Genomic DNA, 16,658 nt, shown 5'->3' with positions numbered 1-16,658 from the left:
CCACGCCGCATTGAAGCAGTCATTTCTGCCAAAGGATTCCCGACCAAGTATTGAGTGCATAACTGAACATTATTATTTGATGGTTTTTTTGTTTGTTATTAAAAAACACTTTTATTTGATTGGACGGTTGAAATATGCTAATTTATTGAGACAGGTTTTTTGGGTTATCAGGAGTTGTAGGCCAAAATCATCAGTATTAAAACAATAAAAGACCTGACAAATTTCAGTTGGTGGATAATGAATCTATAATATATGAAAGTTTAATTGTAATCATTGCATTATGGTAAATAATGAAATTTAACACTATATGCTAATTTTTTGAGAAGGACCTGTACAACAGTCAATATACATTAGACAGGTCAAACTGCAAATGCTGCATATACATAAAAAAGTTTTCATCTTGGGTCTCATCTGAGATAGGGGAGGATGAGGAGGGTCCACTGTCCAGCCAGCATCGGAGGTGCGGAGGATGTGGAGCAGATGCAGGCCGGGGATTGGTGAGGAGAGCACTGTTCTCTGACACTGGTTCTGGCCAGGGTCAGACACAGTAAGGCTCAGGCATCTCTGCACGCGGTGGCGGCCTTTTCAAACCTTTGCACAGGCCCTGGTGCGTGCGCTCTCCTGTTTTCCCTCACTGACAAAGGCGGCAGCCATGTACGCAAGCAAGAACGAGGGCTGTGCTCATGTGGGCCGCCACGGCCTTGGTCAGCGCGTTCACCAAGAGAGCACGCACCATGGCCTGTGTAGAGGATTTAGAGGGCCGGCGGCCCATTTTGTAGCTCAGCGTGCTTAGGGGCCCCTTAGCACTCCGGGCCCCACTGCAACCTCTGTAGTTACGCCCGATAGGGGTATACTATAGGCACAGGTACACAATATTATATACACTGGATGATCAATCCTGCACCTGGCCCAAGACATACATGCACTGTATATATACAGGGCCATGTGTATAGCATGTGATGTCCAGTCACCAGGTTCAGGCGTGATCACTCCAGTGCTGGATTCTGTAGACAGTCTCTGCTCACTCTCAGTATAGGGAGATTTATTGCAGGAGACTGAACTTTCCTGCAGTCTGGTGACCCTGGAGCCGATGACCTGGCACTGACAGGGTGAAAGTTCAGACTCCTGCAATAAATCTGTGAGCATCAGCAGAGCGGCCACTGATACTATAGGGACCGGCCCCGGACTAATCGGGAGGTGAGCAGCAGCGTCCATCTCCTCACCGCACACAGAGCTGAAGGTACTCACTGATGTGTGAGCCGGCCACATGCAGATCTCCAGCATTTACATGCAGCAGTGTTCCCTCTTCCTCAGCAGCCGGCCGCACACAGGGGGCAGGGGCGTGTCTGCTCCACTGTGAGGCAACTGCCAGGACATAGAGAACACAGCGCCGGCCACCAGCAGCCCGAATCAGCTGCTTGGTGACCGGCCCGGGGGGCACATGCCCCTTTGCCACCCGGCCCAGTCCGCGCCTGGTCCCCACTAATCTGATATTAATGATGACCTATCCTCAGGATGGCTACATTACACGAGAGTTACATGGAGTGCTGGATTTTTTAATTGCACCATTTTAGAGTGCACATATTACACTGGATAACGTTTATTCATTTTCTTGAGTTTGGATTTAAAAAAAATAGCAAGTTTATTAGTGTTTTGGAGCTTTTATGGCAATTATATAATATGTTAACTTTAAATAGTATTGCTACTTTATCATAGTAAGCAAATTAACAACAAAGAAAATATTTTTTGTGTTGCTGTTTTACAAGACTTATCACTTTTTTCCTGTTGTTATAAAAAAGCTGTTTTTTGCTGCATAGCCTGCACTTTACATTGGTATTATTTGGGAGTACATGGGACTTTATAACGCTCTAATATTCCACTCTTTGGGAAGCGGGATGCAGAGAAAACCGCTATAGTATAGCAGCCCTATAGCTTAGTAATATGCTTTCACTTTCTTGGATGGAAAACCCCTTCAAGCAGTAAAATCTGTATTTGTCTTTACTGTATAATAAATGCAAATGTTCTTTGTTACAGATTAATGTCTTCCTCGGCATGGAGTACATGAGCTGCGGGGACTTCTACCAACTTCTACACTGGGAGGGACCGCTAGACATCACCAGCGCCAGGTAATGTGTTACAGGAGAAGAAAAGTCCGCAGTCTCCCTACAAGACTGCAGACAGACAAATCGTCACAGTGTGAACTGCGCACATGGTCACGATTTCCCTGTATTCCCCGTTCAGTGGGCGATCCAGTGATCACGTGTACAATTTTCACACTTGTGGTCGCGTGCCGACTAGTCTCACCCGGCTTCTCTCAATAGTAGAGATCTGAGATGTGCAGGAGTATAGTCGGCATATAATCACCAGTATGTCATTTTCATACATTCATTCTCGAGACTAATATTGACAGTGTGCACTTTTACACTGCCACGATTCGGCAGTCACATAGAGTGATGCAGACTTTTCTTCTGAGACCAGATAACCCCTTTATAAAACCCTCTAAGCTGCTCTCTATATAAATGGGCAGTGAGATCCTGGGGGTCCCAGTGTTACTTCCACTCCTGACATTCTCTCTATTTGTGAATGTGGAAATCCTTCATACCAGTCTCTTCAGGAGCTCGGATTCATCCTGATTGTTGTGTAAAGATACTGCAATTACAGTGCTTATAGTAATGATAGAAAACGGTTCTATAAGCGGAATAATATAGAATAATGCCCCTAGTGACTGATATGAATTCCCAAGTGCACCATCTATGGATCTGATACTTGTTCATTTCTCTTTGTCAGATTCTATGCCGCCGAACTGGTGTGTGGGATCCAGTTCCTCCATTCCAGGGGCGTCATCCACAGGTAATTTAGTCGGTGTTAGGCCGGGGTCACATGAGCGTATATTCTCTCATCTAAGACAATCTGGCTGCTTATGTAAATCACACTTTGATTAAACTCTGTACAGAATTTGAACAGTGTGATCATAGTGTGATCCTTTTTTCAGATGAAAAAAATAAGGCTCCATTTTCACCATTCTGTCAGTCCATGGAAATCCGACTGCACTCAGATGTCATCCGTGTGCAGTCCGATGTTTTCCATGGACTCAATGATGTGCATTGCCGAGTGTGATCCGATAATTATAATTAGATCCAACTTGGGCATGATCGGTTTAAGGAAAATATCGGACAAGTACACGGCCCCATAGAATAATTTTTGTCAGATCACACTCTTACTGAAAATATGGTCATGTGCACGAGCCCTTAATGCTTAGTTGCACTCAGTCCCCCCACCTTGGAGACCTGCTGACTGATGCCCTGTAACTGGTGTCTAGTCGTCCTATCTGATACCACTGTCAGGACGCTGCAGATGAGCGGACATCACATGTCATACAGTAATCCTTACAGTCGTGCAGGTAGGGCATATAGTAAAGGAGGCATTTCAGATGAGGAAAGTTCAGCAGGAAGAGAAAATATTTGTATTCACGAATGTCATCATTTCACCACAGATATAAGAAGAACACTTACTTTATACTCAGGTTATTTTTCTTTTTCTTACAGAGACCTGAAGCCGGAGAACATCCTGGTGGCTGAGACGGGCCATATTAAGATCACCGATTACGGTCTTGCACTGGAGAACATGCATGGAGACCAAACAGCCACCGGATTCGCTGGGACTATGGGTTACATGGCTCCCGAGGTGAGAATAGAATTTTTTTTATTTTTTTTTATTTACACGGTTTTTCAGTTATTTTCATATAGATGAGCTTTGGTCATCAATATAACAGTACTGGAAACCCCCTCTGGGTGCTTCACTGCTATGTGTACCCCACAATCACCACATGGGAGGACCAAAGTCTCCTGTTCCTCCTAGCCGGCATGTCTGCATGGATAGTGAACTATGGCCGACCAGGTGTGATGCTGAGTTATCTGGACCAAAGGTGTCCTAAATGGCATTTACCACTTGCGTTTTTCCACACGCCCATCGGCGCGCTTGTGACACATTAACGGGGTGCTAATGGGTTAACATGACAGTCAGGAGTCTGCTGAAGACCTCGGTGCATTTCATGACAGTTATCCTGTGAAGGCCAGCATTCAGCTGCCATTCATAGGAGATCGTGACTTTAGCTACACATAGCAGTGCATCAGCGATCAGACAGCCGCAGGATTAATTACCCTAAGGGGACTAATAAATACAGGAAAAAGTAAAAAAAAGTTAATAAATGAAAAATAAAACAGAAAAGTTCAAATCACTCCCTTATGCCCCATTAAAAATAAAACCATTAAAAAAATTAAAATACACATATTTGGTGTCGCTGTGTTCTTAAAAGATCGATCAATCAAAAGCTAAGGGTACCGTCACACAGTGGAATTTTCATCGCTACGACGGCACGATTTGTGACGTAGCAGCGTCGTATAATTATCGCTCCAGCGTCGTAGACTGCGGTCACACGTTGCAATACACGGCGCTGGAGCGATAATTTCATGACGTATTTGCGATGTAGAAGCCGTTGGTTACTGTGCGCACATCGTATACAACCTGTGTCACACAATGCAATCATGCCGCCACAGCGGGACACTAGACGACGAAAGAAAGTTTCAAACGATCTGCTACGACGTACGATTCTCAGCGGGGATCCGGATCGCAGTAGCGTGTCAGACACAACGATATCGTAAATGCATCGCTGGAACGTCACGAATCGTGCCGTCGTAGCAATGAAAATGCCACTGTGTGACGGTACCCTTAGATAAATAAATCTGATTAGTAAATGGCGCAATGAGACAAAATATCAAAAATGTCAGAATTACATTTTTTTTTTGCCCTGGCAACATTGTAATAAAATGCAATGAAAGGTGATCAAAACATTGTATCTACCCCAAAGTGGTATCAGTAAAAACATTATCTCAGGTAGCAAAAAGGAAGCCCTCACACAGCAAAATATTCTGAAAATTGAGAGCGTTATGTGTCTCAGAAAATGGTGACACAAGCAGAGGGGACTTTTTTTTAGAAATGTCTGAATTTTTTTAGCCACTTAAATAAAAAAAAAGCTATGCATGTACATGTTTGGTATCTGCGTGATTGTACTGACTTGGATAATCATATTGACAGGTCAGTTTTACCGTGTAGTGAACATGGTAAATAAAAAATATATAAAATGGCCCTTTTTTTGCAATTTCAACGTGTTTGGAATTTTTTTTTACCACTTACTAGTGAATGGTGTCATTCAAAAGTACAACTCGTCCTACAAAAAACAAACTTCATACGGTTATTAATTTCACTTACGGAGCATAATTGTGAAAGATCCTTTGTGTCTCCTGATTACGTAGTAAGACATACTGCCATTACTGTATACCCATATGACAATATGAGTGACATATAAGTGCGGAGACAGACAAGAGGTGGCACTACTAATAATGCTGCTCTATGGCAGATCATGGCCGAGGAGGAGTATAACGCCGGCGTAGACTGGTTCTCGTTAGGAGTCATCTTAAACGAGATGCTGACCAGTGAGTGTAGCTACCATCCCACACTCTTTGATGATTCTTCCTCCAGCGCCAAGGACATCATTGAACAGGTCAGTATGTTCCTGGTATACGTGTCTAGTATTGGGGTCACACACTGTTAGTAGTTGCTGACACGGAGGTTGTAATTGTACTGAACTCAACTTTACACAGACATTTTCTCCCAATCTATAACCTCCTAAGCAACATGTTTTGGTTAAGAGAAGTAGAAATCCATTGCTTGCACCCCCTCATCACTAAATATTGCTAACATATACCATCACATAGACAACGTGTCATGGAGAGCAGCAATCCGAGAGAAGTGATCACTGTGTTATAATCTTTACTGTCAGATCATAGGGTTCACTTACTAAATTCTGAATACATTTCTCCCTTTCAGCTCCTCCAGGAAGATCCTGCCCAGCGACTAGGAGTTAATGATAACATCCGAGAACACCCCTTCTTCCAGGGAATTGATTGGGTCTCTGTGGAAGCGCTTAGGATGGCCCCACCATACATCCCTGTAGTAAGTAATGGGCAGAATTGTCGGGCTGGTTGGACTATTTAATTTATTAACGGAGCATGCCTAGTCTATAGTATTGTACTTCTATCAGACTCTTTTGATGTCTATATGCAAATAATTAACTAGTTATAAGTTCTGTCAGGAACAAAGCATTGTATAGGTGTCTGTGGCTGGAGCTAGAGAAGACGACCCTTGGATAAAAAAAACCCTGTAATGAGCCGTCCATAAGGAACAGTTCATAACTTTTTCAGAATTTTTCAGGCAGACATGGAAGAGAATCTAAAGAAGATCAGTTTACATTCTTCAATAATAATTCTCCTTTTTATAGTCTCCACTGCTGATTTTGACCAGAAGAAAATTAAAACAAAATATGAACTAATTTTATAAAAAAACAGAGAGTCTGTTAACAGGTGAAAGTGTTCAGAGCTGTAGTGATAAGTACAGATTGTACTTATTGAAGAACGTCTCCTTCTAACCATTCATGAGCTATTGCCTGTTACCTGCACATAATTCTGCATCCTGGGCATGATGAGCCAGAAGTATGACTGGCCATAGAGATGATTGGTGGCACTGCAGCTCATTGTAGGAACTAGACTTCACCAACAATGCTCGTGGGGCAGGTTTTGTCTCTAAGATATTATACTTCCATTTGAAAATGTTCCTTTAATATTGAGCAATTTATTTTTCAATGCCTGAAATCAAGACTGTTTTGATTAGTCACCAAGTTCACCATGACTTTTTCTGCATTTGTTTCTATAGCCATCTAAGCCTATACCCAGGTTCCGTGCTTTTAAGCTTGACAAGATCCAAGCGGCAGAGGCAGCATTATCCATAACCCCAGAGGACCAGGCCGTGTTCAGAGGGTTTTCATTTATCAACTAGAAAACCCTCAACAAGTATAGATAAGTATAGATAATTATAGGTAAGTATAGGTAATTATCGGTAAGTATGTGTAAGAATAGGTAATTATAGGTAAGTATAGGTAAGTATAGGTAAGAATAGATAATTATAGGTAAGCATAGGTAACAATAGATAATTATACGTAAGTATAGATAAGAATAGATAATTATAGGTAAGTATAGGTAACAATAGATAAGTATAGCTAAGAATAGATAATTATAGGTAAGTATAGGTAATTATAGGTAAGTATAGGTAAGAATAGATAATTATAGGTAACAATAGATAAGTATAGCTAAGAATAGATAATTATAGGTAAGTATAGGTAACAATAGATAATTATACGTAAGTATAGATAAGAATAGATAATTATCTATTGTTACCTATACTTACCTATAATTATCTATTCTTACCTATACTTACCTATACTTACCTATAATTACCTATTCTTACACATACTTACCGATAATTACCTATACTTACCTATAATTATCTATTCTTAGCTATACTTATAGGTAAGTATAGGTAACAATAGATAAGTATAGCTAAGAATAGATAATTATAGGTAAGTATAGGTAATTATCGGTAAGTATGTGTAAGAATAGGTAATTATAGGTAAGTATAGGTAACAATAGATAATTATACGTAAGTATAGATAAGAATAGATAATTATCTATTGTTACCTATACTTACCTATAATTATCTATTCTTATCTATACTTACGTATAATTATCTATTGTTACCTATGCTTACCTATAATTATCTATTCTTACCTATACTTACCTATACTTACCTATAATTACCTATTCTTACACATACTTACCGATAATTACCTATACTTACCTATAATTATCTATTCTTAGCTATACTTATCTATTGTTACCTATACTTACCTATAAGTATAGCTAAGAATAGATAATTATAGGTAAGTATAGGTAATTATCGGTAAGTATGTGTAAGAATAGGTAATTATAGGTAAGTATAGGTAATTATAGGTAAGTATAGGTAATTATAGGTAAGTATGTGTAAGAATAGGTAATTATAGGTAAGTATAGGTAAGTATAGATAATTATAGGTAAGTATAGGTAATTATCGGTAAGTATGTGTAAGAATAGGTAATTATAGGTAAGTATAGGTAAGAATAGATAATTATAGGTAAGTATAGATAAGAATAGATAATTATAGGTAAGTATAGGTAACAATAGATAAGTATAGCTAAGAATAGATAATTATAGGTAAGTATAGGTAGTTATAGGTAAGTATAGGTAAGAATAGATAATTATAGGTAACAATAGATAATTATAGGTAAGAATAGATAATTATAGGTAAGTATAGATAAGAATAGATAATTATAGGTAAGTATAGGTAAGAATACATAATTATAGGTAACAATAGATAATTATAGGTAAGAATAGATAATTATAGGTAAGTATAGGTAAGTATAGATAAGAATAGATAATTATAGGTAAGAATAGATAATTATAGGTAAGTATAGGTAAGAATACATAATTATAGGTAACAATAGATAATTATACGTAAGTATAGATAAGAATAGATAATTATAGGTAAGTATAGGTAACAATAGATAAGTATAGCTAAGAATAGATAATTATAGGTAAGAATAGATAATTATAGGTAAGTATAGATAATTATAGGTAACTATAGGTAAGAATAGGTAAGAGAATAGATAATATAGGTAAGTATAGGTAACAATAGATAAGTATAGGTAAGAATAGATAATTATAGGTAATTATAGGTAAGTATAGATAATTATAGGTAACTATAGATAAGTATAGGTAAGTATAGATAATTATAGGTAAGTATAGGTAAGAATAGGTAAGAATAGATAATTATAGGTAAGTATAGGTAAGAATAGGTAAGAATAGATAATTATAGGTAAGTATAGGTAACAATAGATAAGTATAGGTAAGAATAGATAATTATAGGTAAGAATAGATAATTATAGGTAAGTATAGATAAGAATAGATATTATAGGTAAGTATAGGTAAGAATACATAATTATAGGTAACAATAGATAATTATAGGTAAGAATAGATAATTATAGGTAAGTATAGATAAGAATAGATAATTATAGGTAACAATAGATAAGTATAGCTAAGAATAGATAATTATAGGTAAGTATAGGTAAGAATACATAATTATAGGTAACAATAGATAATTATAGGTAACAAGAGATAATTATACGTAAGTATAGATAAGAATAGATAATTATAGGTAAGTATAGGTAACAATAGATAAGTATAGCTAAGAATAGATAATTATAGGTAAGAATAGATAATTATAGGTAAGTATAGATAATTATAGGTAACTATAGGTAAGAATAGGTAAGAGAATAGATAATATAGGTAAGTATAGGTAACAATAGATAAGTATAGGTAAGAATAGATAATTATAGGTAATTATAGGTAAGTATAGATAATTATAGGTAACTATAGATAAGTATAGGTAAGTATAGGTAAGAATAGATAATTATAGGTAACTATAGGTAAGAATAGGTAAGAATAGATAATTATAGGTAAGTATAGGTAAGAATAGATAATTATAGGTAAGTATAGGTAAGAATAGGTAAGTATAGATAATTATAGGTAACTATAGGTAAGAATAGATAATTATAGGTAAGTATAGGTAAGAATAGGTAAGTATAGATAAGAATAGATAATGATAGGTAAGTATAGGTAACAATAGATAATTATAGGTAAGAATAGATAATTATAGGTAAGTATAGATAATTATAGGTAACTATAGATAAGAATAGGTAAGAATAGATAATTATAGGTAACTATAGGTAAGAATAGATAATTATAGGTAAGTATAGGTAACAATAGATAAGTATAGGTAAGAATAGATAATTATAGGTAAGTATAGGTAACAATAGACAAGTATAGGTAAGAATAGATAATTATAGGTAAGTATAGGTAACAATGGATAAGTATAGGTAAGAATAGATAATTATAGGTAAGTATAGGTAAGAATAGATAATTATAGGTAAGAATAGATAATTATAGGTAAGTATAGATAATTATAGGTAACTATAGGTACTGTAAGAATAGGTAAGAATAGATAATTATAGGTAAGTATAGGTACTGTAAGAATAGGTAAGAATAGATAATTATAGGTAAGTATAGGTAAGAATAGATAATTATAGGTAAGAATAGATAATTATAGGTAAGTATAGATAATTATAGGTAACTATAGATAAGAATAGGTAAGAATAGATAATTATAGGTAAGTATAGGTAAGAATAGGTAAGAATAGATAATTATAGGTAAGTATAGGTAACAATAGATAAGTATAGGTAAGAATAGATAATTATAGGTAAGAATAGATAATTATAGGTAAGTATAGGTAAGAATAGATAATTATAGGTAAGTATAGGTAACAATAGATAAGTATAGGTAAGAATAGATAATTATAGGTAAGAATAGATAATTATAGGTAAGTATAGGTAAGAATAAAATATAGAAAATAGAATCGCCCAATGTAAGTGCACCCTTAGTTAGACATAAGCTTTAAATAGTTTAGATATAAAGATAAGATATAAATATATGTATCAGATATGTAAAAATACCCCATGCTCAGGTGTGACAGGGCCAATCCAGAGCGGACACTGCAGTGAACCAGGGATTAGCCGATCGCCAGTACTTGGGGTCAGGAAGGAATTTTTCCCCACACATGGGGTTGTTTCGCCTTCCTCTGGTTCACATCCTTTGAATGCAGTAAATCCTATAAATGGCACTGGATGATTAAGTTAAACTAAATTTTATAATAGATAATAAAAATAAGTAAACTTTATTCATTGTCTCTGTGTCTTCTTTATATTGTATTCATTCTGTGGAGACTATTATTTTAATTTTGAAGTGCTGTAGTGAATGTCACAAATGGCAAAGAATCAAGAGTTAATACAGTTTTTTTTTTTTCAAAATGGGCCGCGTGATCTCGCAGCCGATTGTTTCCCATCATGACAGTGATGTTATGGCCATCTGTCATATGGCTTTCCCAGACTAATGTCACTGCCCCAATATGCGCCATACCATCAATTACCTGTTGTACATGGGACAGGGCCGACATCAGCAGCGACTGCTCTGTAACCCAAGTGTAGTCTCCTCCACTAAAGCCCCTGCATATCACAGATTATGTAGAGGACGGTCATAGTTCATAGTCACTGTACTTACCCCACAGTACCTCCACACCGTGCACCATTTCAGTAACCTCCAGCCAATCACATATGAAAAGCTGTACCTAGTGCAAGGGAATGTAATAGGAATATAATATATTAGTGCACCAAGAGATGCATTCAGTGGATACAGATGGAAAAAAGAGGTTTCATTGGCCTTACAGAACAAGGAGGTGTAGTGGCAGGATAAAGATGGTGGGAACGGGATGCGTGTCATGCTGTGACTGTACAGTCATGGCCAAAAATATTCACACCCCTGGAATTCTGTCAGATAATACTCAGTTTCTTCCTGAAAATGATTGCAAACACAAATTCTTTGGTATTATTATCTTCATTTAATTTGTCTTAAATGAAAAACCACAAAAGAGAATGAAGCAAAAAGCAAAACATTGATCATTTCACATAAATCTCCATAAATGGGCCAGACAAAAGTATTGGCACCCTCAGCCTAATGGTTGCACAACCTTTAGCCAAAATAACTGCGACCAACCGCTTCCGGTAACCATCAATGAGTTTCTTACAATGCTCTGCTGGAATTTTAGACCATTCTTCTTTGGCAAACTGCTCCAGGTCCCTGATATTTGAAGGGTGCCTTCTCCAAACTGCCATTTTTAGATCTCTCCACAGGTGTTCTATGGGATTCAGGTCTGGATTCATTGCTGGCCACTTTAGAAGTCTCTAGTGCTTTCTCTCAAACCATTTTCTAGTGCTTTTTGAAGTGTGTTTTGGGTCATTGTCCTGCTGGAAGACCCATGACCTCTGAGGGAGACCCAGCTTTCTCACACTGGGCCCTACATTATGCTGCAAAATTTGTTGGTAGTATTCAGACTTCATAATGCTATGCACACGGTCAAGCAGTCCAGTGCCAGAGGCAGCAAAGCAACCCCAAAACATCAGGGAACCTCCGCCATGTTTGACTGTAGGGACCATGTTCTTTTCTTTGAATGCCTCTTTTTTTTCTCCTGTAAACTCTATGTTGATGCCTTTGCCCAAAAAGCTCTACTTTGTCTCATCTGACCAGAGAAAATTCTTCCAAAACGTTTTAGGCTTTTTCAGGTAAGTTTTGGCAAGCTCCAGCCTGGCTTTTTTATGTCTCGGGGTAAGAAGTGGGGTCTTCCTGGGTCTCCTACCATACAGTCCCTTTTCATTCAGACGCCGACGGATAGTAAGGGTTGACACTGTTGTACCCTCGGACTGCAGGGCAGCTTGAACTTGTTTGGATGTTAGTCGAGGTTCTTTATCCAACATCTGCACAATCTTGCGTTGAAATCTCTTGTCAATTTTTCTTTTCCGTCCACATCTAGGGAGGTTAGCCACAGTGCCATGGGCTTTAAACTTCTTGATGACACTGCGCACGGTAGACACAGGAACATTCAGGTCTTTGGAGATGGACTTGTAGCCTTGAGATTGCTCATGCTTCCTCACAATTTGGTTTCTCAAGTCCTCAGACAGTTCTTTGGTCTTCTTTCTTTTCTCCATGCTCAATGTGGTACACACAAGGACACAGGACAGAGGTTGAGTCAACTTTAATCCATGTTAGCTGGCTGCAAGTGTGATTTAGTTATTGCCAACACCTGTTAGGTGCCACAGGTAAGTTACAGGTGCTGTTAATTACACAAATTAGAGAAGCATCACATGATTTTTTGAACAGTGCCAATACTTTTGTCCACCCCCTTTTTTATGTTTGGTGTGGAATTATATCCAATTTGGCTTTAGAACAATTCTTTTTGTGTTTTTTTCATTTAAGACAAATTAAATGAAGATAATAATACCAAAGATTTTGTGTTTGCAATCTTTTCAGGAAGAAACCGAGTATTATCTGACAGAATTGCAGGGGTGTCAATACTCTTGGCCATGACTGTACGTGATAGGGAAAGGGGCCCTGCACTATCCCTAGGGCTGGGGCCCTAACTATCCCTGCTCCCAAAGGTACCTCTACTGGTGAGGAGGTTTGGTCCACGTACCTTACTGTTCTCTTGTTATCACTAGCTGTCCCCTCTCCCTCCCCCAGAAGGCCTGGGACAGAAATACTAGTGTATAAACGTGTAAGACATACAGAGATAACAAAAAGCAAGTAACATACAAAACACTCACTAAAGGTAGAGAGGTCTATAGGGAAGAGTAGGAATGTGCAAACCAAAAAGGAATATGTCAGTGGCCTCAATAGCATGGCCACAAACCTGAAAGCAAACGAGTGGCATGCGCCCCGGATAATGGGACCAGAAAAAACAAGCATCAAAGCAAGACAAAATGCATTGAAATGATTTTCAACACAAAAACTTTTCAGGTTAAGAATTTTTCGACTCCTAGAAAACCCCTTTAAACATTAAACAGTCTAATAAAAAGGTATTTCCACCATAAATAGTTATTACCTGCACACAGGATATGTCATCGCTGTCTGATAGATGCACTCCAATTTCCAATGAATAGAGAAATGGTCGTGCATATTCGTGGTAGTCTTCATTGATTTCCATGGGAATTACGGAAAAAGAATTAAAAGCAGGATAGGAAACAACCATTCTGAAGAAACGTGTGGAGTACAAAAGTGGAAACGGCATTTGTTAGACATTTATAGCATATTCTATGGACAAGGCCAGCATTAGGGGCAGGCAAACTAGTCAAACACCTAGGACCCCTATTCCATCAAGGGCCCCCCATTCAGTGGCGTACTGCCAGGGGCATCGCTAGACACTTTAATTCGGGGCCGTGACCCCAGACCAAAGTGCAGTACCCCATATCTTCCCTCCAGTGTCCATACTTGCACACTTCCTGTCTGCTGAACTCCTGCCGGCCAGGACATCTTCCCGCTCTCTGCTCCTGTTTTCAGTCTGCATACACTATGGCCTGAGCTCCGCCATCTGTCAGGCTCCTGCAGCTTCCCACTGACAAGGACAAGGGTGTAATAAGATGGGTGCTAGAGGCAGCCCCTGCCGTGGTTCACAAACTTAACAATACTCTAGTATTACAATTCTGTTAGGCTATCTGCATACAAGTTCCCCCAATGAGCTGAGGATCTAGCTCTGAAAGGTAGTAGGTTCAGTATTATGACAGCTAACATAGAAAGAACCTGAAAAGAGTGTATAATAAAATCTAACTTTTATTAAAGACTAGCTGAAGAGCCCGGCGTTGCCTGGGCATAGTAAATATCTGTGGTTAGTTATAGCACCTCACTTCTCTTATATTCCCATCAGGCCTCTCATTTAGCACCTCACTTCTCTCATTTTCCCATCACGCCACTCATTTTCCCCCTCACATCTTTCATTTTCCCCCTCACATCTCTCATTTTTCCCCACACTCCTCTTATTTTCCCCCTCACTCCTCACATTCCCCCTAACACTTGTCATTTCGACCTCACATCTGTTATTTTCCGATCACTCCACTATTTTCCCTCACTCCTCTCATTTTGCACTCACACCTTTTCATTTTCACCTCACACCTCTCATTTTCCCCTCAGTATATACATGTTTGTCATCTCCCTTATATATAGTATACACCTGTATGTCATCTCCTGTATATAGTATATACCTGTATGTCATCTCCCCTGTAAATACTGTAGTATATACCTGTATGTCATCTCCCCTGTAAATAGTATATACCTGCTGTATGTCATCTCCTCCTGTATATTGTATATACCTATGTGTCATCTCCTCCTGTATATAGTATATACCTGTGTTATCTGCTCCTATATATAGTATGTACCTGTGTGTCATCACCCCTGTATATAGTATGTACCTGTATGTCATCTCCTCCTGTATTTAGTATATACCTGTGTGTCATCTCCTCCTGTATATAGTATGTACCTGTGTGTCATCTCCTCCTGTATTTAGTATATACCTGTGTGTCATCTCCCCTGTATATAGTATATACCTGTGTCATCTCCTCCTGTATATAGTATGTACCTGTGTGTCATCTCCCCTGTATATAGTATATACCTGTATGTCATCTCCTCCTGTATATAGTATATACCTGCTGTATGTAATCTCCTCCTGTATATAGTATGTACCTGTATGTCATCTCCTCCTGTATATAGTATATATCTGTGTGTCATCTCCTCCTGTATTAGACCTCGTTCACACGTTATTTGGTCAGTATTTTTACCTCAGTATTTGTAAGCTAAATTGGCAGCCTGATAAATCCCCAGCCAACAGGAAACCCTCCCCCCTGGCAGTATATAATAGCTCACACATACACATAATAGACAGGTCATGTGACTGACAGCTGCCGGATTTCCTATATGGTACATTTGTGGTACGTTTTGAGTATGTGCAAGTTTTGTGTGTGGCAACTTTTGCATGTGTTGCAACTTTTGTGCATGTGGCAATTTTTCCGTGTGGTGAGTTTACCATGAGGTGAGTTTTGCACGTGTGGCGAGTTTTACGTGAGCCTAGTTTTGCATGTGGCGAATTGTGTGCGTGGCGAGTTTTGCGTGTGGCAAGTTTTGAGTGGTGACTTTTGTGTTTTCACTTTTATGTGGCGAGGTTGGTGTATGTGTGGTGAAATGTATGCTGAGGGTGGTATATGTGTTCAAGCACGTGGTAGTGTGTGGCACATTTTGTGTGTGTTCATATCCCCGTGTGTGGTGAGTATCCCATGTCGGGGCCCCACCTTAGCAACTGTACGGTATATACTCTTTGGCACCATCGCTCTCACTCTTTAAGTCCCCCTTGTTCACATCTGGCAGCTGTCAATTTGCCTCCAACACTTTTACTTTCACTTTTTCCCCATTATGTAGATGGGGCAAAACTGTTTGGTAAATTGGAACGCGCGGGGTTAAAATTTCGCCTCACAACATAGCCTATGACGCTCTCGGGGTCCAGACATGTGACTGTGCTAAATTTTGTGGCTGTAGCTGCAACGGTGCAGATGTCAATCCCGGACATACACACACACATACACACACACACACACACACAGCTTTATATATTAGATAATTAAAAAGGACTAACAACAATCATAAAAAGACATACACCACACAGAAAAGTGCACTCTAGGTCAACCTTATAACATATTTCCTAGCCTTTATTCCTGCCTCTCAGCGGAGGTTGGCACCCTATAGATATATCCATGCAAATGGCGCCCCCGCTCCTCGGCGGCTGTCCCTCTATGCCCTGGAAAGCCCTATATATAAGTGATATCAGACACGCAATAATGCTTCATAGTCAATAGAGCTAGACACCACATAGCAGGGCAGAACACCAGGATGTAGCAGCAATAATTGCGCTATCAATACAATCTACCCAAAAGTAATGCTGGAAATAGTCATTCTAGGCACACTCGAAAGATATACCAAGGGCAGGCAAACTAGTCAAACACTTATTCCATCACGGGCCCCCATTCAGTGGCGTACTGCCAGGGGCATCGCTAGACACTTGGGGCTGTGACCCCAGACCAAAGTGCAGTACCCCGTATCTTCCCTCCAGTGTCCATACTTGCACACTTCCTGTCTGCTGAGCTCCTCCTGCCGCCCAGGACATCTTCCCGCTCTCTGCTCCTGTTTTCAGTCTGCATACACTATGGCCTGAGCTCCGCCATCTGTCAGGCTCCTGCAGCTTCCCAC

At 39.0% G+C, this 16,658-nt stretch overlaps 1 protein-coding gene and 1 long non-coding RNA gene across 2 annotated transcripts in view; one reads left to right on the top strand and one right to left on the bottom strand.

The window, feature by feature from the left end:
* LOC143773553 (protein kinase C delta type-like) overlaps positions 1 to 7,156 on the top strand; it is a 23,915-nt gene extending 16,759 nt beyond the window's left edge. Inside the window, exons 3-8 of the mRNA XM_077260963.1 lie at positions 2,035 to 2,126; positions 2,788 to 2,850; positions 3,546 to 3,684; positions 5,417 to 5,560; positions 5,887 to 6,012; positions 6,769 to 7,156. Coding sequence (XP_077117078.1) covers positions 2,035 to 2,126; positions 2,788 to 2,850; positions 3,546 to 3,684; positions 5,417 to 5,560; positions 5,887 to 6,012; positions 6,769 to 6,891 — 687 coding nt within the window. The 3' untranslated portion in view covers positions 6,892 to 7,156. The remainder of the gene's footprint in view (positions 1 to 2,034; positions 2,127 to 2,787; positions 2,851 to 3,545; positions 3,685 to 5,416; positions 5,561 to 5,886; positions 6,013 to 6,768) is intronic.
* On the bottom strand, positions 6,515 to 16,658 carry LOC143773554 (uncharacterized). Its single transcript, XR_013215227.1, has 5 exons — positions 16,531 to 16,658; positions 13,860 to 13,983; positions 13,474 to 13,621; positions 11,100 to 11,166; positions 6,515 to 6,701 (listed from the first exon to the last, which is right to left on the bottom strand). It is a non-coding gene; the product is annotated as an uncharacterized LOC143773554 (long non-coding RNA).

The sequence above is a fragment of the Ranitomeya variabilis genome, chromosome 5 (assembly GCF_051348905.1).
Source record: "Ranitomeya variabilis isolate aRanVar5 chromosome 5, aRanVar5.hap1, whole genome shotgun sequence".
Classification (NCBI taxonomy): Eukaryota; Metazoa; Chordata; class Amphibia; order Anura; family Dendrobatidae; genus Ranitomeya; species Ranitomeya variabilis.
Note: the sequence above shows the minus strand (reverse complement) of the source record. Positions and strands in the feature narration are given on the sequence as shown.